The following is a 27,005-nucleotide window of genomic DNA, read 5'->3' as shown; positions in this document are numbered from 1 at the left end:
CTCAGAAGATTATTGTGTCTCATCGCCACAAACGCCTCTCTTTCACCCAAAGTTCCCAGGTCAGCACCCTTAGTAGAAACCTGTGACTCCTGTTAAGTTAGGAATGAACGGGGGGCGAGGGGGAGGGAGCACTGGGCCAGGACTCAGGCTGTGGCCGCCCAGGCCACATGCCCCTGACCGTGAACACCAACAAGCAGCCCAGCTGGTGTGGCTCAGAGGCTGAGCGTCGACCAACGACCCAGGAGGTCACGGTTCGATTCCCGGTCAGGGCACATGCCTGGGTTTCAGGTTCGATCCCCAGTACAGGGCGTGCAGGAGGCAGCCGATCCATGATTCTCTCTCATCATTGATGTCTCTCTCTCCCTCTCCCTTCCTCTCTGAAATCAATAAAAAAATAGTTTTAAAAAAATCAAGTGGAAGGCACAGTGCAAAGCAAACGTCTTTTATTGAAGTCACAGACCAGGTGCGCCAGGACCGTGTCCCACGCCGGCCAGGAGTCAGGCCGCAGAGCGTGGGTCCTGCCCCAAGCAGCGCCCAGGCTTCGTAACCACAGGACGCACAGCGCCCTTCACCGCAGGCGTTTACCGAGGAACCAGCCTGCCCTGGGTGTGTACCCAGAACCCGGGTAACAGAATGCCCTCTGAAAATGCATTTCAAAATAGAGACCTTTCTCCAGAACTGTAAAAGCCAGAATAATGCAAAATACTCCTTTAGGAAAGACTGATCAGAACAACCCCAACGTTCGAACTACGGGACCCGCTCCCCGTCTCCCCAGGCCCCTGCCGCGGTCAGTTGTTCTCGATCTGCTCCAGGTCCAGCTCGCCGGGGCCCAGCGGGGACACGCCCTCCTCGCCGGCGCCGTCCCAGTCCCCCGGGGCCCCGCCGCTCCCGCCCTCCCGGGAGGCCCACAGGCTGGGGCTGGCCGGCCGGGGCCTGGGGCCGGCGCCCAGGGGGCTGGAGGCGGGGGTGACCAGCCCCACGAGGCCGTGCGGGGCCCGTGGGGAGGACGCGGCCGTCTTCGCTCTGGCCTCATCCTCATCCTCACCTTCGCAGTCGAGGGAGCCAAGGCTTTTTGAGTTCTTCAGCGTCTGCAACAGGGAAGACACGTGCGTCAGGCGCTGCTGGGAGGGCCCACGGGCACGCCGACCCCGACGCACGTCCCGAGTCACACGAGCGCCCTTGGTCCCTGCGCCTCAGACACACCCCCTCGGGCGGCGCCTGAACGAAGGGCTCCTGCGAGCCCCCTGAACCCGCAGCCAGGGCGGCCGCCCGACCTGCCCACCGGCCGAGGCGCCGGCTTCCCCCGGGAGCATGGCCCTGCGCTGCCGTCACCACAGCCCTCGGGGAGGCCCCGCGCCTGTGCCCCGAGGAGAGGCGGGTCCGAGGGGAGCCCTGCCACCTTGGACACCCCGGGACACCCCGTACCCCCAGATCCTCACCCCGCAGGGCAGCCAGGGCCCCGCTCCTGCAGGAGGGTGGGCAGGTCGTGTGGGTGTGGCGCTGCCGCTGGGGCCCGGCTCCAACCCGACAGGGACACGGCGCACCCGGCGGTGCCCCCGGTCGGCACATCCTCCCGGCCCGGGGAGCCTCACCCGGGTCATCTTCAGGAAGTCCAGGGACGGGCGCGGCCCCCGAGGGTCCTCCTCCCGCGGGCGCTTCAGGCGGCTCTTGCCCCCGACGAGCACACAGGGCTGCGAGCGGCTCCGGAGCAGGCCCAGCCGCCAGCCCAGCTCGGGTGCGGACGACGTGGTGTCTGCGTCCAGCAGGTGCTCCTGCGACAGGGACAGGCGGCGCCGGGAGGACAGGCTGGGCTCCGGAGGACCCCGGGGCGGCCCGGAGCCGCGCCCGCCGTCCACACAGCCGCCACTGGCGGAGGCCGGCCGGGGCGTGGGCGGGGAGCTGGGGCCCGCGGCCGGCAGGGCGCTCCCGGGCAGCCCGGTGCTCCCGCCGCTGTGGCAGCGCCTCTTGGAGACAGCCGTCCAGACCTTGGAGCCCCCGGGGCGCCAGGGGGACCGGCAGCGGGCCAGCTCGTCCGGCTCCGACAGGGAGCGGCAGTGGCGCTTGCTGGGCGGGGCCAGGGGCGGCCCCGAGCTCTCCCTGAGGTCCACGGCGCTGACCGCACTCACCCCGCAGGGGCCCGGCGGGAAGGCGAGGGCGGGGCCTGCGGCCGCCTGGCTCCTGAGGGGCCACCCTCCACTCAGGGCCTTCCAGGGGCGCCTGTCTCCTGAGGAAGGAGAGACGGGTGAGCAGGAGGCCCCTGCCAGCTGCCCCCGATGAAGCCGGGCCTCATGGGCGCGGGGGCTGCACAGCGGGTGGAGCCCACAGCGAATGGTTAGTGCCACCTGCCTGCCCTCCCTGACATGTCGGCCCTGGCTCCACCCTCCCCCTCCGAGGGCGCAGATGCCTGGGCCCTGCCAGAGCCCGAGGGCCTGGGAGCGAGGACACCCCCACGTGCCGAACGGCCTCCGGGGAGGACACAGGTGGGGCCGGGCTGGCCCCTCCTCCGCCCACCCCGCCTCCACTGGCAGTGCAGGACGCCCCGCACGGAGCCCCCTCGGCCGCGGGGACGGGACTCACCTGGGTCTGTCCCACCCGCAGTCACACAACTAACTCCACGTGACTGCTGACCCCAGCCAAAGCTCCCCAGGAATGCACACAGGCCAGCAGGCTCCCCAACACGCACACTCAATGCTCACGCATGCACACTCGCTCATTCATTCTCTCTCACATGCACACTCGCTCACTCATTCACTCACGTGCACACTCAGTGCTCACACTTTCACTCTCACATGCACTCATTCATACTCTCACATGCACACTCACACTCACTCACGTGCACACTCGCTCACTCTCACATGCACACTCGCTCACACTAATTCACTCACATGCACACTCGCTCACACTAATTCACTCACGTGCACACTTGCTCACACTTATTCACTCACGTGCACTCGCTCACTCATTTGCTCTCACATGCACTCGCTCACACTCATTCGCTCTCACGTGCACACTGCATGCTCACATGTGCACACTCGTGCACATGCATTCACAGTCACGTGCACACTCGCTCACACTCACATGCATACACTTGCTCACTCTTGTGCACACACACTCACACTTGGGTGGTGAGGCCACTTGACCCATTGAGACCACAGGGCACATATGTGGGGTTGTGCCCTGGAGGGTGGAGGGCAGACCCTCACACTTCAAGGCATGGCTACCCTCCCCACACACACACACACACACTGCTGGTCCAGCACACGCCAACCAAGCGTGCACCGCTGTCCTGTCCTGCCCCCAGCGGCCTGTGTGGGCCGGACCACAGACCGCGGAGGGCGAGGCGAGTCTGTGACCCCCACCCGCAAGGTGAGGCAGGCGGCAGCGGCCTACACCCCCGCCCGGGCTTCAAACACTTACCGTTGGTCTCAAAAGGGAACACGCGGCCACGTCCGCTGCTCCGTGTCTCGGCCGAACACTGCGAGTGACGGGGGGACGGTCACAGGAGACGCCAGTCAGGACGGCCCGCACGGCTCCTTCATGGCCGCATGCGTCCTACTTCCCAGGACCGGCCCTGACCCCGAGAATTCCTCTCCCCGCTTCTAAGCAACTGTACTTTTCCTCTGTAGTTTACAGTCAGTGTTCCTCTGTACTAGTTTCGGGTGCGCAGCACACAGTCCTGTTTTACACACGTCCCCCGATACTTCCAGCACCCACCCGGCCCCACGGCTAGGACAGCGCCCACGCAGACCCGGTCCCCAAGCCCGGCTCCACACCCCACAGGGCCGGGCCCTCAGCCCCCACCACAGCCTGACCAGTCCTGAAGCTCAGTGCTGACACTGAGAAAATGGCTCCCCGCCCGCCAAGCTCAGACCCGAGCAGGCTCTCGGGAGGGCGGCGCTCGCATCCATCGCGGGGTGTGGGCCGGGGTCGGCACTGTGTGGGGGCCACACTGTCCCTAAAAGCTGGGGTTTGCGCTGAAGGTGGCCGTTAGTTGGACGCTGTCCCGAACACCAAAAGGTCGTGGGTTCCATTCCCCGTCGGGGTGCTCCCAAGAGGCTACCTCCCTCTCATTCTCTTTCCCTTCCTCTCTCTCTAAAAAAATATATAAAAAAATTTAAAAAGGCATATCGCCCAGTCAGCGTGGCTCAGTGGTTGAGCATCAACCTATAACCTAGGAGGTCACGGTTGGATTCCCGATCAGGGCACAGGCCCGGGTTGCGGGCTCGGTCCCCAGTGGGGGGTGTGCAGGAGGCAGCCGATCCATGGTTCTCTCATCACTGATGTTCCTCTCTCTCTCTCTCTCCCTCTCCCTTCCGCTCTGAAATCAATACAAACATATTAAAGCCCTGGCCGGTTTGGCTGTGGATGGAGCGTCGGCCTGCGGACTCAAGGGTCCCAGGTTCGATTCCGGTCAAGGGCATGTACCTGGGTTGCGGGCACGTCCCCAGTGGGAGATGTGCAGGAGGCAGCTGATCATGTTTCTCTCTCATCGATGTTTCTAGCTCTCTATCCCTCTCCCTTCCTCTCTGTAAAAAGTCAATGAAAATATATTTTAAAAAAACCAACATATTAGAAACAAAACATCCTGGGGTGAGTCCGAGGAAAAGCTGGGGTGATGATGCTGAAAACCCACCCCGAGGCTGGCAGGCTCTGGGGACACGGTGCCCTCACGCTGCCCCCGCCCCCGGCGGTGCCCCCTGGCTCACCGGGCCGGCATCGCAGCTCGGGTGCGCGAGGTCGTCCAGGCTCTGGTTCTGCAGCTTCTCGGTGATGAGCGTGACCATGGTCGGGCCGGCCCCTCCGTCCGCACCGCCAGGCCCTGGGGCTCCAGAACATCAGGCTCGGCAGGCGGGCACCGCGGTCTGCGCTAACCCTCCCGGCTGCACTTCCGGGTCACAGGCGAGCGATCCATCGCCAGCGGCTCTTCAGAGCCTCCTGTCCGCCTGTCAGTAAAGAGAATCGGCGTCCGTGAGAGCTAGAAGGTGCTGGAGAGCCGAGTCTCAGCCAGCAGTGAGAAACCCCAACCCACCTGCCTGCAAACTGCCCATGGACGGCCCAGTGCCCGCCTCACCACTCACCACGGATGGCCCAGTGCCCGCCTCACCACTCATCACGGACGGCCCAGTGCCCGCCTCACTGCTGATGAAGGCCCAAGGGAGTTAAACACCCCCCCACTCCATCCCGTTGCACAAAAGCCCCCTCCCCCACTGAAGCTGGACGGGGTGCAGAGTCTGTGCCAGGCCCAGCGGGGGTGACGCAGGCGATGCTGGGACCCGGCAGGGAGCCGCCAGCGCGGAGGACAGGACTGGGGAGGACGGCGCCACCCACTCCGCCACACCTGCCCTGGGACCCCACCCGCCTGCTGTGATGACGGCCCCCAGCCCCCTCACCACCCGAAGGAGCAGCCGGCCACAGCTGGAGCTCTGAGCCGCCCGCGGGGAGACCGCTCAGGTCCACACCCACGGCAGCCGTACACGGCCACCTCCTGCGGACCCACAGCTGACCAGGGCCGGGGTGTCCTCAAGGTCACGCTGACACGCCTTAGAAAAGGGCCCCACACAGGCAGAGTTCACACCCAGACGGCCGCACGCTGCCCCAGGGGCTGGCCGCCAGGTGTGCGCCGGGCTTGCACGTGTGTGTGTGTGTGTGTGTGTGTGCGTGTGCGCGCGCGCGCAAAGGACACTGAGGAGAAAATACACACGTGGGACATCAACGTCAAAAGCGTCCGCACAGCGAAAAACCATCAGCAACACGAAAAGGGAGCCACTGTAGGGAGAACACGGGCAGCGACCCATCTGATCAAAGATCTATTTCCAAAATCTATAAGGACTCACACAACTCAACAGACGGAAGGCACACAGTCCAATTAAAAGTGGGCAAGGACCTAATGGACGCCTCTCCAAAGAGGACACAGACGGCCGAGAGACGTGAAAAAAGGCTCAAAGTCCCTGCGCATCCGAGATGCAGATTACAACGACAACAAAGTATCACTCACACCTGTCAGATGGCTACCACCAGCACATGGCCAGTGCTGGGAGGGTGCGGAGAAAAGGGAGCCCTCGGGCTCTGCTGGCGGAGTGCAGGCTGGTGCAGCCACTGTGGAGAACAGTGTGGAGTTTCCTCAAAAAACTAAAAACGGAGCTGCCATTTGACCCAGTGATCCCACTTCTAGGAATACATCCCAAGAAACCAGAAACGCCAATCAGAAAGGACATATGAACCCCTATGTCCATAGCAGCACAGCTTACAGTAGCGAAGATCTGGAAACAGCCCGAGTGCCCATCAGCAGACGACTGGATTAGAAACCTGGCCCGTCTGCACCAGGGAACACTGTGCAGCCGTGAAATAGGACCCCCGACCCCGCGAGGCAGCACGGAGGGACCGGGAGGCTACTGCGCTGAGGGAAATGGGCCGGTCAGAGAAGACAAGCATCACATGACCTCACTCACGTGGAATCTAATGAACAAAATAAACAAAACTGATCAACACAAAGGATCCAGAGACATAGAAACATGGAACAGACTGCGAATCTCAGAGGGAAGGCGGGAAGAGAGCAAAGGACTTGTACGCATCCATGCACAGACCACAGGGTGGGGTGGAGGTGGGCGAGACGAGTCAAGGGGGGCAAAGGGGACACATGCAATACTTTCAACAATGAGGATTTAAAAAATAATAATAATAACAAATGAAAAATAAAAAAGACTTCAACACAAGAGACAAAGCACCTGCCCTGACCAGCCAGCATCTTGTCGGTCTGGACAGCAGGGCGCTCGGTTTAAAAGGGCGCAGAGGCCGTGTGTGAAGGTCAGCGCCACAAGCCAACAAAGGAGAAGAAAGCTGCGCCTCAACCTGGAGCACCGCTGCTCCGCTGTGCCAGGCGGAGGAGGCAAGCCGCAGCACCGGCCTCCCGTGAGAGAAGGGGGCGAGGTGGGACGCCAGCCGCACAGAGGAGGCAGGTCTGACTCCGGCTGCCCGCCGCCGGCTGGGCTCTCTGAGCCTGTGCTTCCGTGACTGGAAACAGGAGAGAGCCACCCACTACACGAGGCCACAAGGAATCGACGTAAATAGCACACGTGAAAATGCCCAGGTTCCTGGCACATGTTTAAATTATGCCCATTTCTAATGGACTAGAGGCCCAGTGCACAAAATTCGTGCACTCAGCCGGCCTGAGCCCTCTCGCAGTGCGGGGGCCCTCGGGGATGTCATCCTTACCAGCCGCCTGCAGTGGAGGCGGGAGAGGCTCCTGCCACCGCCCGGCTGGCCCAGCCGTGAGCCTGGCTTCTGGCTGAGCGGTGCTCCCTGTGTGGGAGCGCACTGAGGGGGGGGGTGCGGGGGGCGGGGGGGGGCACCTCCTGCGTGGAGCGTCTGCCCCCTGGTGGTCAACTTCCATATTAGCCTTCTCTGATATAGGATGCTTAAGACAGTGGAAATCCACTCTCCTTTAAGAAGTATTTTTTTAAATAGATTTTTATTGATTTCAGAGAGGGAGGGAGAGGGAGAGGGAGATAGAAACATCAATGATGAGAAACTCACTGGTCGGCTGCCTCCTGCACACCCCCTACTGGGCAGCGAGCCCGCAACCTGAGCACGTGCCCTTGATCAGACTCAAACCTGGGACCCTTCAGTCCACAGGCCGACACTCTATCCACTGAGCTAAGAAGTATTGCTGCAGCCCGGCCAGCATGGCTTAGCGGTTGAGCATCGACCTATGAACCAGGAGGTCTCAGTTGGATGCCCGGGGTTGCGGCCTCCATCCCCAGTAGGGGGCATGCAAGAGGCAGCCGATCCATGATTCTCTCTCATCGTTGATGTTTCTCTCTCTCACTCTCCCTTCCTCTCTGAAATCAATAAATATATTTTATAAATATATTTTAAGATTGCTGCAGAAAAAGCTAAAAGGGTTTATTATAAAAATCTGTATTGTTTTTTAGGTTTTTTAAGGTTTGCAGTGCACCTGTGAAAACTGCTGAGTCCCCTGTAAAAGCACAAGTCGCCTCATGTGCCTGCCCCGAGCACACAGTACAGAGGGAAAACCTCTCTACCCAGGAAAGGCCCCCACGCGTCCCCCTACAGACGGACAGGAACTGGGGGGCTCTCTCCCTTAGGTACTTCCAGTAGCAGCAAGGACCGCGCTCCCTTCTTCGCCCCTAAATCCCAGGGAGTCAAACAATGCCAGGGTCTGCACAGGGCACAGCCTTCCCGAGCTCCCACCACTCACGCCTGCCACCCTGCTGTGCGACCCTCAAGGTGGCAGCGGGCTGCACCAGAGGGCGGACGGAGCTCAGGGCCCTGGGCCCAAAGGGGGGCCACGGGATGGGGGCGAGGGGGGAGGTCCCTGCGCACAGCACCGGGGAGCCCCGAGCAGGCGCCCTCCGCGGAGACTCGCAGAAGGATCATCGGCAAGCACCGCCGTCTGCACGGCACTCGCCGACCCCCGTTCAACCCCCGTCACCCTTCCAACACTCCTATCTCGGATTACACGCAGGAATTTCAAAGTAACCGGCCCGGCCGGCTTGGCTCCGTGGACAGAGCCTCGGCCTGCGGGCGGAGAGTCCCGGGTTCGACTCCCGCCGGGGCACAGGCCGGTTGTGGGCTCCATCCCGAGGCGGCCCATCCACCATTCGCTCTCATCATTGACGTTTCCCTCTTCCTCTTCCTTCCTCCCGGAAATCAACAAAAACATTAAAAAAAAAAAAAAAAAGAACTTCAAAATAATCGGGACAGAGCGTCTCCCACCTTCTACCATCCGCGCGCGGGGCGGCACTTCCCTCCCGGACCGGCCGGTTTCCGGGTCGCGCTCCGTCCCGGGAGCGGTGGCCGCCGACCTGCGGGAGACGCAGCACCTACGCTCGGTCCCGCGGCTGAGCCCCCGCGAGGCCGAGGCCGCCCTCTCGCCCGCTCCGCGCACGGGACCCGGGGCGGCGGCATCGCACTCGGCGCGGCGGCAGCGGCGGCGCCCGCAGGAGAGCGGCGGCACCGCGGTGGGCGGCGCGGGCTCGAGGCGGCCGGAGCTGCCGGGACGCGGAGGCGGGGAAAGTGGAAATAAAGCGCTCACGCCGCGCGCCGCGGGTCCGGGACTTACGCCCTCCGGTGCGTGCGGTCCCCGCGCACCGGCCGCGGGAGGGTCCGGCCTCCCACGTCGTCCGGGGCCACCTTGGAGGCTCCTTAACGCACCGTGTGTCCCGTCCAACTTCCTGCTTCTCCCGCTGCGAAATGACAAGCGCGTGAGCCCAGGAGCGACGACACCCGCACCGGCGACACCCAGGTCGGTTCAACAAGTGGCAGCGAGGCCCCTCACAGCCGCGGGGGGCGCGGGGTCCCGGGGCGCACGTGGGCTTCCGCGGCGCGGCGGTCCCGGGCCGGTCCGAGGAGGCTTGCGCGCGGCGGGAGTCCCAGCCCCCGGTGCCCCGCGCCCTCCGCGACCCGCCCGCCGCGCTCCGGGGTCCAGCGGCGAAAACGCTCGGCACTCACGCGGGGAGCGGCGCATCGGGCCGCGCGGCCAGGTCTGCGCGCAGCCGGCAGCCGGCCCGTCCGGCCCAAGTTCACGCGCGGCCCCGCGCAGGCGCGCGCACGCAGGGCCCCACGGGGCGCGCACGCACGGGCGGGGGGCGCGCGCCCGGCCGCCGCCTCGAGGGCCGACGCTGGGCCGGTACCTGAGCGCGGCCGAGCGGCGGCGGCCACGGCCGGCCGGGCGGAGCGACTGAGTCGCCGGCCCCGCAGGCCGCGCTCCTCCCGCAACAGCCGACGCGCCTCAGCGGCCGGGAGCACACCACGCGACCCCGCCCCCTCCGGCCGCGCTCATTGGCCGTTCGGCCAGCCACCGCCCGCCCCTCAGCGGCGCCGCGCGCACGGGGATTGGGCCGCGTCTGGGTGGGCGGGGCCTCAGACGGCAGGGCGGGCCAGCGCCGACGGAGGGGACGGAGCAGCGTCCGGGTGGGCGGGGCCTGAAACAGCAGGGGGCGGGGCTACGCCGGCGGAAGGGCGGGGCCTGCGCCGACGTGGGCGTGCTCTGGAGTCGCGAAGCCGGGCAGCGGGGCGACCCGAGGCGGCGGGAGGGCGCGCGGGCAGGGAGGGCGGGCGGCCCGCCGGCGGCCCGGCGGTTCGGGGTGCTCCCCTTGCGACCCGTGGTCCCCACTTTCCGGGGCGGACCCGCCCTGCCGGTGACCTCAGTGTGACCTTGAGCAAGTGTCTGAGAGCCTGCTAGACCATCACCAACACTAGACGAGAAACAGGAGTTAAAAGGGCGGGAAGAACCGGAACTGTCATTGTTTTTATTAATTTACTTATTTTAGGGAGCGTGGAGGGAGGGCGAGGCCGAGAGAGACACGCATGGGAGAGACTCAGGGATGGGTTGCCTCTTCCACCAAGTGTGCGCCCTCGACGGGAACTGAACCCAGGACCCTCGGTCTGCTCCCGGTCACTCTGTCCACCGCCAATCCGGCCGGGCAAACTGCCATTATTTATACCGAATAGGGTTTTCTAGACAGAAACACCGCAAGCAGATCCGGACAACGTGTGCTAAGGAACAGGGAGCAGGGAGGGCGACCGAGACGCGCACACCACGGCGGGCGATGATGCGATGATGCTTCCCACGCGGGCAGGCATCTGGGCAATGCCATTCTCAACACTGGCTCCTGTTGGTTCCTATCGCTGTGACCCCTGGGGTCGGACCAAACTGGGCATCAGCAGCCTCGGCACTTGGGTTCTGGCTGGGAAAGAATTCGGAACCAAGAGCTAAACTGTACGAGGACGTTTATTGGGGAAATGGCAGAGGGAGAAAAGGGAATTCCTAGAAAAAACGGCTTAGGGAACGGGCTATGGCGGCAAAGGAAGGGCGCTTGGAGCTCGGGAGCTCGGAAGGTGACGGTACAGCCGGGGCGGGGAGGAAAGTCACCCTTGGGGGGAAGGCCCCCTGCTGTGGTCCTGTGCTAGACACCCGGGCAGCCCCTGGTGACCTCTGTACCTGGCCGTCGCCCTGGCTCTGCTCATGTCTGCCCTGCACTGAGCGGATGTTGCTGAAGGGGTAGCTGAGTACATGGGAGACCTGTCGACCTAAGAAACAGTCCGACCCGGAAAGGGTTTCTGTGAGTCTGTTTGAGCCAAACTATGGACAACTGCCGGAGCAGGAGGCAGGATCTCCCTGTACGGAGACCGCGCTCCAGCGAATGGCGGCTCTGCACCTTATTTTAAACAGTAGGTCCTGGGGTGACGTGGAAGATCCATTCCTACGGCGACGTAACGCAATTTTCGCGTACGGAACCCACCTACATAAGCACCTACGTCACTCACGTGGAGCACAGGCACAGCAGTAGTGAAGGAAAACATTAAAAAAACCTAAAAGAGAATAATTCCCGGCCTTTACCTGTGGTAAATAAATAATAAAAAACATAAAGCACATATGGACAGACGTCAAAATGACGGAACTTTTTTTATAAATAAAGGGGAGATGGCGACGTAACCACGAAAGGACGTACATCGAGTCCGACATAACCGGAGGACTGCCTGTGCATCACATCAGAAGAGAAGGCACCGCCCCGGAGGGTGTGGCTCGGCCGGTGGTTGGGGTGGGTGGTTGGAGTGTCCCCCTTCCGGGACAGGTGAGGGAGGTGGGAGAAAGCCAAGGGGGAACTCGGACTGGATGGAAAGTAAAATGATAGACACCTTTCACCTCGGTGGGTAGGTGGGTGCAGGGTAGTCCACAGTCAACAATTAACATGATAATAACAAGGAGAGGATTCGTGGTCTCGGCCCTGGAGCACTGGCTGTGCCGAGGGGCCTGGCACAGGGGGTCCCCCCGACATTCCAAAGGAATGTTCCCTTAGAGGCAAAAGGCAATAGACAGGCTGTTACGGTCACGATTGACTTCCGTCAGGGAAGATTCTGGCCTCGAACAGGACTACCTGCCATAACCCGCTCAACAGTGTTAACTTCACACCATCCTCTGGGGTTACTGTGGGTCTCTGACTTTGCAGGGTCACCACAGGGCCCCCCGCCCGCCCCCCCCAGCTTGTCAGGTTAGCACGAGGCCCCTTTTCGCCCACAACGGCCTCCTCTGTGGACAGGAAGGCGGTTCTCACCCAACCGCACAAACCTCTCCGCTCGTGTTCTAACGGGGTTCGTGCTCTCCTGTTGAGTCCCGAGTTCTGAATGGGTTCCGGGTGCCAGCCCTCGTCCCGCACGCGCCCTGCACGGACCTCCTCCTCTCCGGCAGCCTGTCTTCACCCTCTCCAGGGTCCTCACGGAGCAGAAGGCTTCCCGTCTCACAAGGTCCTGTCTCAGTTTCTCCTTCTATGGATTGTGCTTTGGTGTCCAGCCTACGACCTCTGCCTCGCCAAATCCCATCGATCTTCCACAGGCGCCATAGCCTTACACTTTACATATAAGCCTGGTCGCTGCAGGCCCCCTTAGGGCCTCTGTCCCATAGCTCCTCGCCGTGGAGCCTGCTGAACCCACCAGTGGGCATGCAACTCTATGTATCTTTTTTTTTTTTTTTTTTTTAATATACTAGAGGCCCAGTGTGTGGGATCCCTCGGCCTGCCTGTGCCCTCTTGCAATCCGGGACCCCTCGGGGGATGTCAGAGAGCTGGTTTCAGCCCGATCCCCGCAGGCCAGGCCGAGGGACCCCACCAGTGCACAAATCCGTGCACCAAGCCTCTAGTATGCATAGAAGATCTTTCGTTAATCTCTTTCCGCCCTCCCCCCTCCCCTCTTCCCTCTGAGATTCATCAGTCTGTTCCATGTTTCCATGCCTGCATTGAGTCTGTGCTGGGAGCCGGTCCATCCTTGCTGTTTCAAGGGACCTGGCATATATGGCATACTGTTCTTAATGTTTGCTCACCTTCTTGGCACTATGTGTTTTAACCAAGGTCACCTCTCCAAGAAAGATTGTTTCCCCAGGTAGAGATTTTCCCCTGAAGTTAGGGAGGGAATAAAACCCCTTCACTAAGTGCCAGGCGGGTAATTAATCACTTTAACTACGAACAATCATGCTTAAGCTACATAATCTTTACTCCCTGGAATGGAGATAAGAAACGCCCTAACCTTTGGAATAGAGATTGATAGGATTGGAATCAACTGGTATAAATACAGATGTAACAAGACAAGAGGACACAGAACCTAGACAGAACCTACACAGAACCTAGACACAGAACCTACACAGAACTTAGAGACAGAAGAACTTCGCTGGAGAGAACATGGCAAAAGATCCTGGACAGAAACTGGCCACAGAACCTAGAGACAGAACCTAGTGAGAGAACCTGGCTGAAGAACCTAGAGACAGAACCTGGCTACAGAACCTGGCTAGAACATGGCAAGAGAACCTGACTAGAACCTGGTGACTGAACCTGGATGGAGAACCTGGACAGAACCTGGCTGGAGAACCTGCTGAACCTGGCTGGAGAACCTAGCAAGAGAACATGGACACAGAACCTGGCTGGAGATCCTAACCAGAACTTGGCTGGAGATCCTGGCTAGAGATCCTGGCTAGGCTGCTGATCAACTGAACGCTGTTTCCGTGTCATTCCTTCTTCGCCGACTCCGTCCACACCTTTGGGGACCCCTGGACCTGCTGGGGTTGGACCCCAGCATGTCTGCCCCCTGGTGGTCAGTGCGGGTCATAGCTTAGGCTTTTATAGAGAGAGATTTTTGTTGATTTTAGAGAGGAAGGGAGAGAAAGAGAGATAGAAACATCAACAATGAGAATCACTGATCGGCTGCCTCCAGCATGCCCCCTACTGGGGATGAAGCCTGCAACCTGGGCATGTGCCCTGACCTGGAATAGAACCCTGACCTCTTGGTTCATAGGTCAACGCTCAACCTCTGAGCCATGCTGGCCGGCTCTATGCATCTTTGCAGTGTGAGTTTTACAAAGAGGCTTACATCCCATTAAAGCCTGCACATGTGCCCAAACCGGTTTGGCTCAGTGGATAGAGCATCGGCCTGCGGACTGAAGGGTCCCAGGTTCGATCCCCGTCAAGGGCGTGTACCTTGGTTGCGGGCACATCCCCAGTAGGGGGTGTGCAGGAGGCAGCTGATCAATGTTTCTCTCTCATCGATGTTTCTCTCTACCCCTCACCGTTCCTCTCTGTAGAAATTTAATAAAATATATTAAAATTAAATAAAATAGAGCCTGCACATGAGAAAGCAAACAAAACAGCAATGACAGCAAAGGAAAAAATACCCCTCGAGATTCTTAAACATAAAATCCATACGCACCCTCATGATCCAAAGATCCACTCCCACCTCCACCCCCACCCCCACCCCCACCTAAAGCCAAGACAGCCCACACGTTCACTCGCAGGCACTGGCAGCTGGCCAAGCACGGTAACGTGACTTTACCCAGCAGGCCTTTCAGAGTTGCCCTCGTGGAAGAAAAACACCCAGTTAGCTGCATCCTCAGAAGAGCCACCGGCTCAGGTCCAGAAAGCCAAGTGCAGTGGCTGCTGACTCACCTGGGAGGCTGGACACCGTCCACCACAGGGGCAGGGAGGGACAGGGAGTCGGCGACCAGGGGGCGGAGGGGCTGAGGGAGAGCAGCTGGAGGACAGAACCCAACTGGGAGCAGGAAACAATGGCTTCAGAGCGTGAGAAGGGGAAGTGGGGGGTGTGGGATGACAACCCTGATAAGCTGACCACGTCCATCTAGACGCGGGAAGATAGGAAAATGAGTCACCAAGGGGCTGAGATAGCGATCAGCCTGGGATTGTGGAGAATTAATCACGCCGGACAAACTTAATTCAGTTCTGACACTTCTCGGTTCGATGTACAAGAGTCAAGAAGAAAGACAACTCGATCCCGGCTGCCGGTATCTGTGCCTCACACGGAAAGTCCTAGATTACGTTAACAGCATGAAAGGCAAGCACAAAAGCCTGGAGATTGATTTCCTTGGGGCTTCAGAGCATTCCAAGAATTTAAATGCGCAGCAAAAGCCAGTAGCCAGAGCAGATTCTTCCAGAACCCCAGTCAGACATCATGTCCCTGCTCAAGACCGCCCCAGCTGCCCACTCACTCGAAGGGAAGCCTGAGTCAACACGTGTACACACACACACACACACACACACACACACACACACACACACACACACACACGGCAGCCCGGGCGCTGACCTCTCACCCACCTGCTCCTGCCAGCCCGGCCTCTGCCCTAGTTTGAGGCCCACATCCACCCCCGCCCCCGACGATCAGTCCCTCCTCCCCAGGCCTCCCGGTCTCCCTCCGACAGCCTCGGCCCCAAGTCCAGATCCTCAGGCTGAGATGGGCTGCCCTGGCCCCACCCCGCACACACCCAGCACCCGGGGGACCTGGTGCAGACACTCCTGCTGGAGCTGGTGGGCAGGGAGGGGCCACAGCAGTACCTGTCGGAGTCCCGGGGTCAGGCCGGGACCCGGTGCCCGGCCCTGCCCTCAGGAGCCTTTTCCTCTCAGCCTGCGGGACCCCATCCCTCATTTCATCCTGCCGGGCCTTTGGTCCACGCCGGTCGGGTTTTTGCCAATGGAATTCTTCCAAAAGCTTGAGTCTGTGAATCTTACTGGGGATCCTTCGACAAAAGCCACACAGACTGATCTCAAAACAAGCCCTCTCTGCCCCCCGCTCCTGCTGGGGCCAGGTCTCCGTCCCAGGCTCCTGCTGGGGCCCAGGTCTCCGTCCCAGGCTCCTGCTGGGCCCAGGTCTCCGTCCCAGGCTCCTGCTGGGGCCCAGGTCTCCGTCCCAGGCTCCTGCCAAGGGAGGGGGGAGCGGGGCCAGGTCTCGGGCTGCCTGGAAGCTTCGTCCAGCCAGAACCTCGACCACAGACCACGTCTCCCTGGTCAAGCTCCCAGCTCGGCCCCACGGCTCCTTCTGGAGCATCAGCCTCATCTGCTACCTGGAAAGGCCGAGACGAGACCATCCGGGCCACGCCCACCAGCCTCTCCCCTCACCTATGGGTGAGGGGCCGGCAGCCAGCGGCGCCTGCAGAGCAGACTGGGTCACCTGGGCCCCCAGCCCTGTCACTGCCCATTCGCCAGCACCACGCTGGCGGACACCTGCTGGCTCTCTGCCCCGCCCCCCAGGGCTCACTCCTGATGAGCTGCTGGCAGCCTGCACCGTCCCCCACCGCGGTCCCTGCTGAAAGGCGGCCATCAGGCAGCTCCCGACCACCCTGAGACATGGCAACGGCCCAACACCCAGTCACCCTCGCCCCACCCTCCACTCCCTCACCCTTTAACCTGACACGTTTACTATCTCTGTGCCCGTCAAGGAGAGCAGACGTGGGGGCACCGTTTCCCGCACGTCCCCCACGCCTCCTGCTGGTGCCTGGCAGTCCAGGCTCGGCCAGTGTGGAATGGGCGGCACTGCCCTCCTAGATGCTGGGCAGAGCCCACCCGGGAGTGAGTGCAGCTTCCCGCCCCGGGTCCTTGGGCGTGTGGCGTGGCTGGCGGCAGGTTCTAGGGCAGAGCAGCCAGGTCCACGTGTGGCTGCGGAGGGCGGCGTCGGCGGGCAGCCCCCCAGGACTCGCTCTGCTCTGGGACGACTACGCAGCTGTCTTGGGGGGCAGGGCCGCCATGGGGAACGCTGGCCCACATGGATGCGTCTGCTCTGGCTCCAGCTCTAAACCCATCACAGATGTAGTCCTCCTGGGGGCGGGGGGGGCGGGGGGGGCGGGGGGTATGTAACAGCCTGGGCCACAACCCTGTCCCCCCCCCCCCCCGCCCCGCCCCGTGCTGTCCCGCCAGGCCATGCACTGAGGACAGAGCACAGAGATCCTCCAAACCCAGGAGCCGCCTCAGCAGTTAGCCCATCTGGCAACGCAATCAATCAGTTAAAGGCTCTTTTATTTTTGCAATCTCATCCCATACAAAAGCAATAAAACTTAACAACAGTCTTAACAAGAAGTTTACAATTAAATGTTTGAATAGAAAGTCTGTATACATCATCATTTACAGCAATTTTACATGGTGAATGAACTGTGTGAAATGCTCTTTCCAAATCCCTCTGCTGCCCTAACTCCTGGAGTATTATTGTAAATTATTATTTACAAAGACCCAACTTGGACCACGGGACTTAGTAACCGACGACTTTAGTATCTGACTGGTCAGTGCTCTGTGTGCAGGAAAAGCCACCCTGACATACTGACAAAAGGCCAAAAATTAAGTTTCCATAAAGACGTTAAAGGGCCCGAAGGTGAGAACACTCAGATACCAGTCCAGGAAGCTGACAGGAGACCGGTCCCTGAACACGGTGAAAGCCACACCACCACCTACCAGCGGCAGCTTGGCATCTGAAATTCGGTGGAAACCGGTTCCAGTGTGCTTGTCGGGTGAACTGGGGGATGGTGGGGACCAAGCAATTAAGTCTATCATAAGATTGCTTCAAGTTCAATTGTCATTGGGCTTAATTGCATTTACGATTTAAAACACGCAAAATACACTCACTATACATAAAATTGTTTAAAAAATGAGGCAAGAATAACAATTCACCAGGTGATAACTATTAACAGGAGCCCCCGTGGCAAACGGGCGACGCAGGCTCGGCTGGCCACCCCGGCCGGGCAGAGGCCCTGGCTCTGCGGTCCGCGGGCAGGTTAGGTCATGGCCGAGAAGTCTTTCGAGGGCTCAGTTAAACACGCTTCCAAGTCAAACTCGTCCTCCACGTGGCAGTCCAGGTGTGGCACCTTGGTGGGAGTGCCCAAGTACATGTCCTGGGAGATAGAAGCATGTGTCACGCCAGCTCCTCCCACCGGACTGGCGGGCACCAGAAGCCACCGGCCCTCACCACCTCGCACAGCGGTCACACCAGACACTCCGCAAACTCAGAGCTCAGGGAGAGCTGCCGGCGCTCCAGCCCCTGCCCCAGCCCCGCTCGCCCCGAAGGCAGGGCACTTCCCACCCCGGTGCACTCGCACTCGGCAGGCGCTGTGTAGGTCAGGAGTGGGCGCGCTCCTCACAGCGCAGAGGGAACGGAAGAGGCTCGACAGCACTGAGCACTGGCTCCCCGCACAGGAGTGAGTGCTGCGTTTGATATAGTTCTGGTTGCATAATGAGGTTTTGCCTTTTTGTTTTTCATTGTAAAACGTTAACTGGCCCTGGCCGGTGCGGACCAGTGGCTGGAGCGTCTGCCTGCAGACCGCAGGTCGCGGCCTGGTGAAGGGCATGTACCTTGGCGGCAGGTCCCCCGGCCCCGCAGCGGCATGTGCGGGAGGCAACCAACTGATGTCTCCCTCCCACTCACTCTAGAAGCCAATGGAAAAAATACCCTCGGATGAGGATAAAAGAAAAAGTTTAATTGGCCCGGCCAGCATGGCTCAGTGGTTGGGCGATGACCTATGAACCAGGAGGTCACGGTTCAATTTCCAGTGAGGGCACAGGCCCGGGATGCGGGCTTGATCCCTACCTGGTGGGGGCACGCAGGAGGCAGCCGATCAATGATGCTCTCGCATCATCAATGTTTCTTATCTCTCCCTCTCCCTTCCTCTCTGAAAATATATTTTTAAAAACTTCCCTTTAAAAAAAAAGTATAATTGAAAGGTTGTGTGTTCATATGAATTAAAATTAAGAGTTTACAATTTAGGGGGTTTAAACCATTTGAAGCCTAATGTTTATTCCAACGAAACCCAAAATTTTAAATGCATGTTTTTTAAAAAAGTCAATGTCACAGGTGGACAGGCAGGTGAAGTTTCAACGCGGCCTGTACACGTGTCCCGCACACATGTCCCCTTGATGAAATTCTGAATCAGAAAAGAAAGACCTGCAGTGAGAGGGGCACTGGGGCAGCCGAGAGGCCTGCACAGGGCCTGGATCAGGCGGCAGGGCCGCGGTCACGTGTCCTGAGCAGTCCCTGCTGTAGATGCCGTGCCCAGCGGCAAAGCCCCGCCCTGCAGCCACAGGCAGGCGGTCCCACTGCTCATGGCACTAAGTCCACCGTCTCAGAGCCACCCCTCCCTGGTGCCCCCCGATCTCCGCCAGGACCCCTGCTCTCGTCTCCCCGGGCCGACTCCCGCGCACACCTGCCTCTTCCCTCCCTGGCCCCCAGGCCTGCACATCGCTCCGTTCTGAGACTGTCAGCGGCAAGTTCCCAGCTCGTCCAGACCCTGAACTGGGACGAGGCTGCTCTGCGGCTCCCTAGGAAGGCCGCCGCCTGCGAGCCCTCTGCCCTCTGGGTCGCCCTGCCTGACCGGCCGTGTTTCTCTCCCTGGACAATCCCCACGTCTAAGCTTCGAAACCACCTCTAACAGCGGGATTCCTCACGGTGGGAACCTGGGCCCTGGCGCCACTTCTAGCCTCAGAGCGTGTGGTGCCCGCGGCCATGGAGACGGGAGGGCAGGGACCCGCTCGCAGGGGTGACAGGGAAGGCGGCAGGAAGGGCAACCCTAGTGCACAGGCCTTGGAACTGGCCGGCCCGAGGACAGGGTGACCTCAGGGGAAGCACGCCCGTTCCACACCACACATCTGTGTGTCCTGGTGTCCCCCTCTTCTCACACTCACTCGGCCGGGCGTTCCGGAGGTGACAGAGGGGCCTGTCGCTGGGCAGCTGGCCGGGTGTGCTGGGCCCAGGCAGGACGCCTGCACGAGCCCTGGCCGGGCAGCTCAGTTGGCTGGAGCGTCGCCCTGATACACTAAGGTTGCAGGTTTGATCCCCAGTCAAGACACATTCAAGAATCAACCAACAAAACCAGAAGAGAAACAAAAAAATTGCTGTTCCTCTTTCTCTCCCTTCCTCTCTCTCTAAAATCAATTAAAAAAAAAAACTCAGCAAGAACATGCACCCAACCGGTAACCACAGAATCGGATACTGCAAGTTTCTTTTCATCTTGGAATTTTCCTTTTTCAAAACATGGGATTTTTTTTAAAATATATTTTATTGATTTTTTACAGAAAGGAAGGGAGAGAGATAGAGAGTTAGAAACATCAATGAGAGAAACATCAATCAGCTGCCTCCTGCACACTCCCTACTGGGGATGTGCCCGCAACCCAGGTACATGCCCTCGACCAGAATCAAACCCGGGACCTTTCAGTCCGCAGGCCGACTTGGGATTTTTTAAAACTAGCAAACGTGGGGGAATCCCCAGGCACGGGCCCTGCCGCAGTGACAGTCAGCCGTCCACACCCACACTCACAGCCACGTGAGCGCGGGCAGCGGCTGTGCCGAAGCCAGACCGGAGGGAACAGGCCTTTACTTTCCAACGCAAACGGGGTTAGTCAGACTGAACCAAAAACCTAAATTGCGGCCATTACCTCGGAACGCCGCCAGATCGTCTGCCGGTTATCAGAGAGAGGGGAGGGTGAGGCGCCCCTCTCCAGACATCAGAACCGAACCTCAGTTTACAAAGGGGCACCTATGGTCAACGAGTAGCCCGAGCCACCCGCCGAGACACACGAGGAAAGCTACTTACGAAGCTGTTATCCTGGGAGCTGGCCTGGGACTCGGAGCTGCTTTCTGTGGATTCCGTCTCCATTTCCCCGAGGTCCACGGGATGTCTGTGGAACCAAACAGGCATCAGCCACCGCTTAGCAAAGCCAGGAGGCCCGGGACGCAGGAACGTCCTCCAGTCTGTTCGCTGAAACCAAAGGCCATCGCCGCCCCGCTGCCCTGAGCACTGCTGCCAGGGACCCACGTGCCGCTGAGCCAGTCCGAGGTGCGGCTGCGGCAGCTCGTGCAGCCCCGGCGGAGCTGGGCACACCCGAGCACCCGTGCAAGCCCGAAGGAGCCCAATCGGGGGCGGGGGCGGCGAACACCTGGCAGACCCGACGCCACCTCGCGCCAGCTTTGTACTGGCAGAGAACGGGACCAGTGTCGCCAGGAAAGACCCGTGTGACGTCTGTGAGGCCAAACGTAAAGCTCGCCGGGAACCACCTCCCACGCGGCAGCTCCCAGCGAGTCCCCAGCACCTGCGGCCATCGAGGGCCGGCCGGAGGGGGCAGCGCAGGCCTCCACTCCCTCCCTCCGCGCAGCCGGGCCGCGGCTGGGCCTGAGCCCCTCCTGACGAAGCACAAGCTTAAAACCAACCGGGAAAAGGGAAAACCTTTCCGAGTTTAAAAAAAAAAAAAAGACCTGCTTTCATAGTTTGGAATAAATTACCCAAATAATTTTTAGAATGTTTATCCTAAAAACAAACGAAAACCCCCCCACATTTTCGGGTTTTCTAAACTCTGTTTTTCTAGCTAAAAAATGTAAATTCAACCCAGGAAGCAGACTCCACCCCCAGAGCCCCCCCCCACCCCTGCTTTAAGCTGCGCGGACAGGAGCGGATGGGAGCGGACGTGAAGGGGACAGCTGGCTGCTGCGACGACCTCCTGCCTCACAGGTGACAGCTGTCCCAGTCGGGGCGCAAGCGGGCGGCAATGGGGGACGAGGGGGCAATGCACCTACATTTCCTGAAAATCACACCCTTCTTCGGTTGGAGGGTCCCAGAAATGCAGGGCCACCTTCCAGAGTTTGATCTGCTGGTCCCAGGAGCGCCGGCTGTACTTCTTGAACTTGTTGGGGGTCTTGGGGTGAATACCGGGCTGGCGAAGGTGCCTGCAGGGAGGGACAGGATCCTGGCACTCAGCACTCACCCTGGCACAGCCCTTCGGTTACCCCGACTCTAAGGTTAGGGCTGCTGTGAATTACAGACCCACTGATCTGCCACAGGAGCACAAGGGTGGCTGCACACCACCACCTCTACCTCTGCCGTGCCTCCCCAACCCACGCCCCGATGTGCGCCCGAATCCTGGTCCTGCGGGGCACCCTGTCCAGAGCATGTCCACGGGAGCAGGGCGTGGGCTGCCCGTCCCCACGGCACTGCTCTGCGTTCAGGAAGACCTTTAGTGTGAGCTTCCCGTCCCCACCGTCCTTAACGACTGCGTCCTGAGACTGCTGTGGGTCTGGGGAACTGAGATGTTTACCACATTCTGATGGCGAACACGTGGTTTTAAACCTCTGTGGGCACCAGCCCCTGCTTTGTTTACATGAGCCAGATTTGCTACCTGCGCACCTCCGTGGCCTGCAGTGCCCGCGTGGCCGGCCCGCGCCCACGGCCTACCTCGGGACCTCCCTGATGTAGCGGTCGTAGGCCATGGTGTTCTTCCCGTAGTTGATCTGCTTCTGCCTCCGCATCAGGACGCTCTCGTCCGTCTCCAGGTCGGCGGGCGCTGGGCACGGCGCCTCTGAGCCACTGCTGGAGAGGAGGACGCTGGCGCGGAACGAGCCTCCCACCCCCTCACCGCGCAGGCAGCGCAGGCCACGGGGCGGGGGCCTCTGGCCTCGGGCTCCCAACCCCCATGCGCCCCAGGGCCTCTGTCCCCACGGGAGTGAGCACACCAGACACCGCATCCCCATCCCGACTCGGCTGCTCGGGGAACGCCCAACACGGCAGCCCCGCCTGCTCGCTCTCTTCTTCGTAGCCAATGGCAGGTCAGCTCAGGGAAGAAACACGAACGGTGATTACCTTCCCAGTGGTGACTTCCTTTCTCTTCCGAAATCATTGATGAGGAGTTTTCTTTTGTATCTGGGAGCAGAATAAACGCTGCTGTTTTAAAAAGGCAAAGATGAACCTAACACCTAAAGCTTTCAGAGCGACACAGGACTCCGCCCCCGAGAGGCGCGGTCAGTGGTGGAGCCGGTTAGAGCAGGTGTCTCTCATCACTCCCCCCCCCTTGCTCTCCCCCCCCCCCCACTCTTTCTATAAGATAAAGGTTATGATAAATCATGTCAGATCACACAAGTCAGGGCTGGCGAATGTGTGGCCCACAGGCTGCATAAGATCCATGAGCCACCTGGTCTGGCCCTGCCCAGGCAATAGGGGCGAGTTAGTGAACGCAGAGAGGCTGGCTTCAAGCTGATGATGCCATGTGGCCAGAGGGATGTCATTAATGTCCACACAGCCCTGGGCAGGAAAAGGCTCCACCGGAGAGAAAGTGCTTGCAGCCGCCAGAGACACCTGCGGCCTCAAGGCCTCAGCCCAGAACTCGAGCCGGAGGCCAAACAGACGCTCCGTTTCAGACTAAGTCGCGAGATCCAAGCACCACAGAGACCGACACCCCCAAACCCTGTGGCCTGAAGAAAGAGGTTGGAATAAAAAGTTTTCTCTCTGCCACCACCTTCCCTGCTGGGGGACCTGCGTGCCCGCTCCTTCCCTGCCTTCTCGGACTTGGAAAGAGGCCGAACAGCCCCTCCTGCTCCCCGGCTCCCGAGGCAGCGCCCTCCATCGCAGCGCCCACCCACCGACTCCCAGCTTGCAGACCATCCCGGGGAGGGAGGGGGGCCCAGTGCCGCCTGGCACTGAAACCAACCACCCCCTCGAGCTACAGGTCCTGCAAGTGCCTAAGGGATGTCCCCAGTCCCTGCCCCTTCCACCAGGTAAGCTCTCGCCCCTCTGCAGCCCGGGCACCCGTGTATCCACAGCTGCACTGAGCACACAGCACCCCGGGAATGAGACGCCCCTCCCACTTCCCAGGCTCCGTTCCCTCAGGGCCCCGGAAAGACCGGCTGGAGGGATGACAAACCCTTGTCCAATTCTCAGGCTGCTGGTGTGAGCCATGCCATCCTCCACGGAGCACAGCGAGCGGACCTCTCACAGTGCCCACCCCCCAGAGTGAGATGGGCTGCGTCACCAGCGGGGCCAGCCTGGGCACTGCCACAGCAGCACTGTCACGGCCATCACAGGGCGGCCCCTGACAGAGCAGGACAGCTCTCAGCGACAGGCCTGTGAGGCCACCGAGGAACAAAGAGGGGACCCTGCCGGCACGGGCCACAGACTGTCCCCGGCGAGGGCAGCGGGAGGGCGCACTGTGAGCTGGGAGCAGAGCAAGAGGACACACCGACCACACCAAGACCCACACGCAGAAAGCAAGTCACTCAGAACACTGGGCCCACCTGTCAACACCCCACACGCGTTCACGCCCCCCTGAATGGACGACCCCCCCCCCACCCGTGCCAATGCCTTTCCTGTGAGCAGCTGCAACCCACCAGCCCTGCCCCTGCTGGCACCCAGAGTCACAGCCCTCCTTCAACCACCCAGGAGCCGGTTTAACTTGGGGCGTTCAGTGGGTCAGACGGCAGAGAGGAGAGGCCCCCAGACACAGGTGAGCGTGTCAGCGAGGGAGAAGCAGGGGTTCCGGCGACACCACCTGAACCATCGTGTCCCGGAAGAGGACACGGCTTGGAGTTTGAGAGAACCTGGATATACAACCATTTGGGGTGCAACTGCAAGGGGTTCAGGCTCCAAGTCAGGGGTCCTCTCTGAGCTCTGGCCATTCACGGCTGTTGCCTGACAGGTGTCAGTCAAGAGCACCCCTCCTGCCTGGGGCTGGGCGGGACAGGCCGGGCACATCACGGTGGCCCTCTGCAGTCCAGCTGAGGTCGGGGGACAGCCACTAAGACAGGGGTCCTCACCCCTCAGTGAGCAGAGTCCCCCGAGGCCCCACCTGGAGTCCCTGCCGACAGCTGGGGGGGGGGGGGGGGCTGAGAATCTGCATTTGTACCCGGCTCCCAGCAGCTGCTCACCAGCTGGTCAGAGACCAGCCTTTTAAGTACCGCGGCTCTAACTGAACCCCGGCTGGCCCTCCACAGTGGCCCGAGCACGTACCTTGCGATTTCTTTGTTCACCCTGGTCCTCATCTCATCCTCCTCCACGGCGCTGGCCCAGTCCGCACACCGAGGCCGGGGCCTCGGGGCCTCGGGGGTGGTGAAGCTGCAGGAGATGGACACGCGTTGGAACCCGACACTTTCGGTTTCTTTCCATCCAATCGGCACAGGAAGTGGCCGGGTACGTGGAGACCCAAGGGAAGGGCTCTGGGACTCTGCCTGACGTTCCCTAGCTCCCTGGGCCTGGGCCACTGGCTCAGTAACGTTCCTGCGCACCCACCACGTGCCAGGCTGGCTAAACCCGGAGGACAGAGGCTGGGGGAGGGGGGGGGAGGCAGACCAGGTCAGCGAGGGCCCATCAGCAGAGAAGGGGGCCTAATACACCCACTCTCTTATTGCAAACCGAGCTAATTTTTTTCGAACAACACACTGAAGGCCGAGTGGAGTGGCCAGCCCCATGAAGCTCCTCAGCAGCGGCGGCTGCTCACTTCTCCGCGCCCAAGGCTCAGCTAAGTCACACCCTCGCTGAAGGCGGGGAGGGGGTGCGGACAGCACCGGGGCCCTTGCTGCTCCGGGGCGTCGAGGGCAGAGGCTCCCCAGAGCCGGGGAGGAGCTCAGCTCAGCGAGACTCGGGAAGCTTCTGTCGGGTCGGCGATACGGAGCCACCAGGCTCGCTGCCAGCAGCTCTGGCGGTGGGAGGCGCTGGTCCCCACAGATTAGATGCGGCCCCTGCTCTGGTGCCAAAACCAGGCTCAGCAAAGGCGCCCCCCCCTCCGCTCAGACGCCAGCCAGTCCCACGCTCCGAAGACGCAGTGACGCGGTCGCCCCTCACCCCATCAGACCGGGTTCCAGAGCGAACTCCAGAGTCTGAGGCTGGCGGGGCGCGAACGCAAACCCACGGCCCAAAAGCGAAGCGAGTGCGCGCCCAGCCACCGACAGAACCAAACGCAGGCGCGGCCGGGGCTGGACGGAGCCCGCAGCCCAGCAGCGGGCAGGTCCGGGCTGCGGCCCCGCAGGCTCCTGCGGCTCGTGGAGCGGGGGAGGGGGGGGCAGAGACTTCCTCTCGGGCCTGAGCCCTTCCTAGCAGGTTCGGCCCAGCCTCCTCCCGCCCTGGGACGGGCACCGGTGGGGAAAGGGCCCGAAGGACAGAGCCTGTGCCCCTCAGACACCCCCCCACCGGCGGCTCCGGCTCCGGCGGCGCAGCGGCCCGCCCAGGTGCCCCGGGACTGGGAGGCGGTAAGGCGCCGTGCGGCTGAGCTAGGGGGCGCCCCGGGGGCGCAGAGCCCGTCTCCCGGCTGAGCGGGCCCCTGGGGCGGGGAGCGGGGTCTCCGTGGTGCGGCTCGGTCCGTCTCTGCCTCCAGCCCCGGCGGCGGAGCCGCTCTGCACTCGCTCCCCGCGCCCCGCGCCGGCGGCGGTCCCGGCCTCCTGGTCGTCCACACGGGCTACTGCCGGCCTTGCGCCCCGACCCCATCGTCTCCCCACAGCTCGCTGCCCGCCGGGAGCTTCTGGGCCCCGACGCCTGCCCGGGCCGGGCGCTCCCATCCTCTCCATGTCGGCAGAGAACCGGACCCGGTGGGACCGACGCCTCTGGCCCGCTCAAGAGCGGGCAGTGGGAGCCCAGCCCCCGAACCCCTCCGCTCCGTCTCCCAGCACCGCCTCCCCCGCGCCCAGCGCAGCCCCCACCCCGGACCACAGCGACGGCCCCAGCCCCCTGCCGCCGCCTTCCCACGGGGCCCCGGGCAGCCAGGCCTCGCCTCCGGGCCCTGGTCCCCCCGAGAGGACGGCGGACCCTGCAGGAGCCCGGGCGGGCGGGGTCCCCCATGGGGACGGAGCCAGCTGCACGGATCCGAGGAGCCCGTGGGGGCCCGCGCTGGCCGGGAACACCCCGGGCCCTGCCGAGACCCCCGGCGGCCCGAGAACCCGCGGGCGCCCGCCCCGTCCCCCGCCCCGCGCGCAGGGCCCACCTGTCGGGTCGGCGGGGCTCCGCCGGCTTCGCGGGGCCCTCGGCGTCCTCCGCCGCCCGGTGCCGGCCGTCGGCTCTGCGCTTGCGCCCCAGGCTCCATCTCGCGGGGGGCGGCGGGCTGCGGGCGAGAGGCCGCGTCAGGCGGGCGGGCCGGGCCGCGACTCCCGCGCCCGCACCCCCGCCTCGCACCCCCGCCCGGCCTCACCTGGCGTCGCGGTCACGGCGGCTCCGGTACGTGGGGGGGGTTCGCGGGCTGCAGGCCATGGCGAAGCGGCGACTAGCGCGTCGTGTCCCGCGGCGCAGACCGATGGCGCGCCCCGCCCCCAACCGCCTTTATTCGCCCGCGCGCCCCGCCCCGCCCCGTCCCGCCGGCGGGCGAAACCATCGGGCCGCGGGGGGAGCCCGCCCGGACGCGCGCCGCGCAGGCGGCCCAGGACCGCGGGAGCCGCCGGACCGCCGCCCGGACGCCGCAGGGCGGGAGCGCGCCCGGCACCGTTCCCCC

At 62.0% G+C, this 27,005-nt stretch overlaps 2 protein-coding genes across 12 annotated transcripts; both read right to left on the bottom strand.

The window, feature by feature from the left end:
* Positions 1-426: 426 nt before the first annotated feature.
* FAM53A (family with sequence similarity 53 member A) lies at positions 427-9,797 on the bottom strand. 6 transcript variants are annotated; one of them, XM_059677696.1, is made up of 6 exons: positions 9,654-9,763; positions 9,083-9,206; positions 4,707-4,943; positions 3,418-3,475; positions 1,593-2,224; positions 427-1,088 (listed from the first exon to the last, which is right to left on the bottom strand). In XM_059677696.1, the coding sequence occupies exons 3-6, from the start codon at positions 4,782-4,784 to the stop codon at positions 789-791; spliced, it is 1,068 nt and encodes a 355-aa protein (XP_059533679.1). In that variant the 5' UTR covers positions 4,785-4,943; positions 9,083-9,206; positions 9,654-9,763; the 3' UTR covers positions 427-788. The 6 variants fall into 6 exon arrangements, with proteins under 6 accessions (XP_059533679.1, XP_059533669.1, XP_059533705.1 ...); XM_059677686.1 differs by lacking the exon at positions 9,654-9,763 and adding an exon at positions 9,472-9,647; XM_059677722.1 differs by lacking the exon at positions 9,654-9,763 and adding an exon at positions 9,472-9,647 and having other exon boundaries at positions 9,175-9,206.
* A 6,994-nt stretch (positions 9,798-16,791) lies between these two features.
* SLBP (stem-loop histone mRNA binding protein) lies at positions 16,792-26,847 on the bottom strand. Of its 6 annotated transcripts, none has more exons than XM_059677630.1 (8): positions 26,709-26,847; positions 26,505-26,621; positions 24,542-24,646; positions 22,403-22,483; positions 21,998-22,132; positions 21,343-21,492; positions 20,366-20,450; positions 16,792-17,674 (listed from the first exon to the last, which is right to left on the bottom strand). In XM_059677630.1, the coding sequence occupies exons 1-8, from the start codon at positions 26,765-26,767 to the stop codon at positions 17,558-17,560; spliced, it is 849 nt and encodes a 282-aa protein (XP_059533613.1). In that variant the 5' UTR covers positions 26,768-26,847; the 3' UTR covers positions 16,792-17,557. The 6 variants fall into 6 exon arrangements, with proteins under 6 accessions (XP_059533613.1, XP_059533621.1, XP_059533631.1 ...); XM_059677638.1 differs by having other exon boundaries at positions 21,998-22,129; XM_059677648.1 differs by having other exon boundaries at positions 22,403-22,462.
* Between the last annotated feature and the right edge of the window lie 158 nt (positions 26,848-27,005).

The sequence above is a fragment of the Myotis daubentonii genome, chromosome 1 (genome assembly GCF_963259705.1).
Source record: "Myotis daubentonii chromosome 1, mMyoDau2.1, whole genome shotgun sequence".
In the NCBI taxonomy this organism is placed as follows: Eukaryota; Metazoa; Chordata; class Mammalia; order Chiroptera; family Vespertilionidae; genus Myotis; species Myotis daubentonii.
Note: the sequence above shows the minus strand (reverse complement) of the source record. Positions and strands in the feature narration are given on the sequence as shown.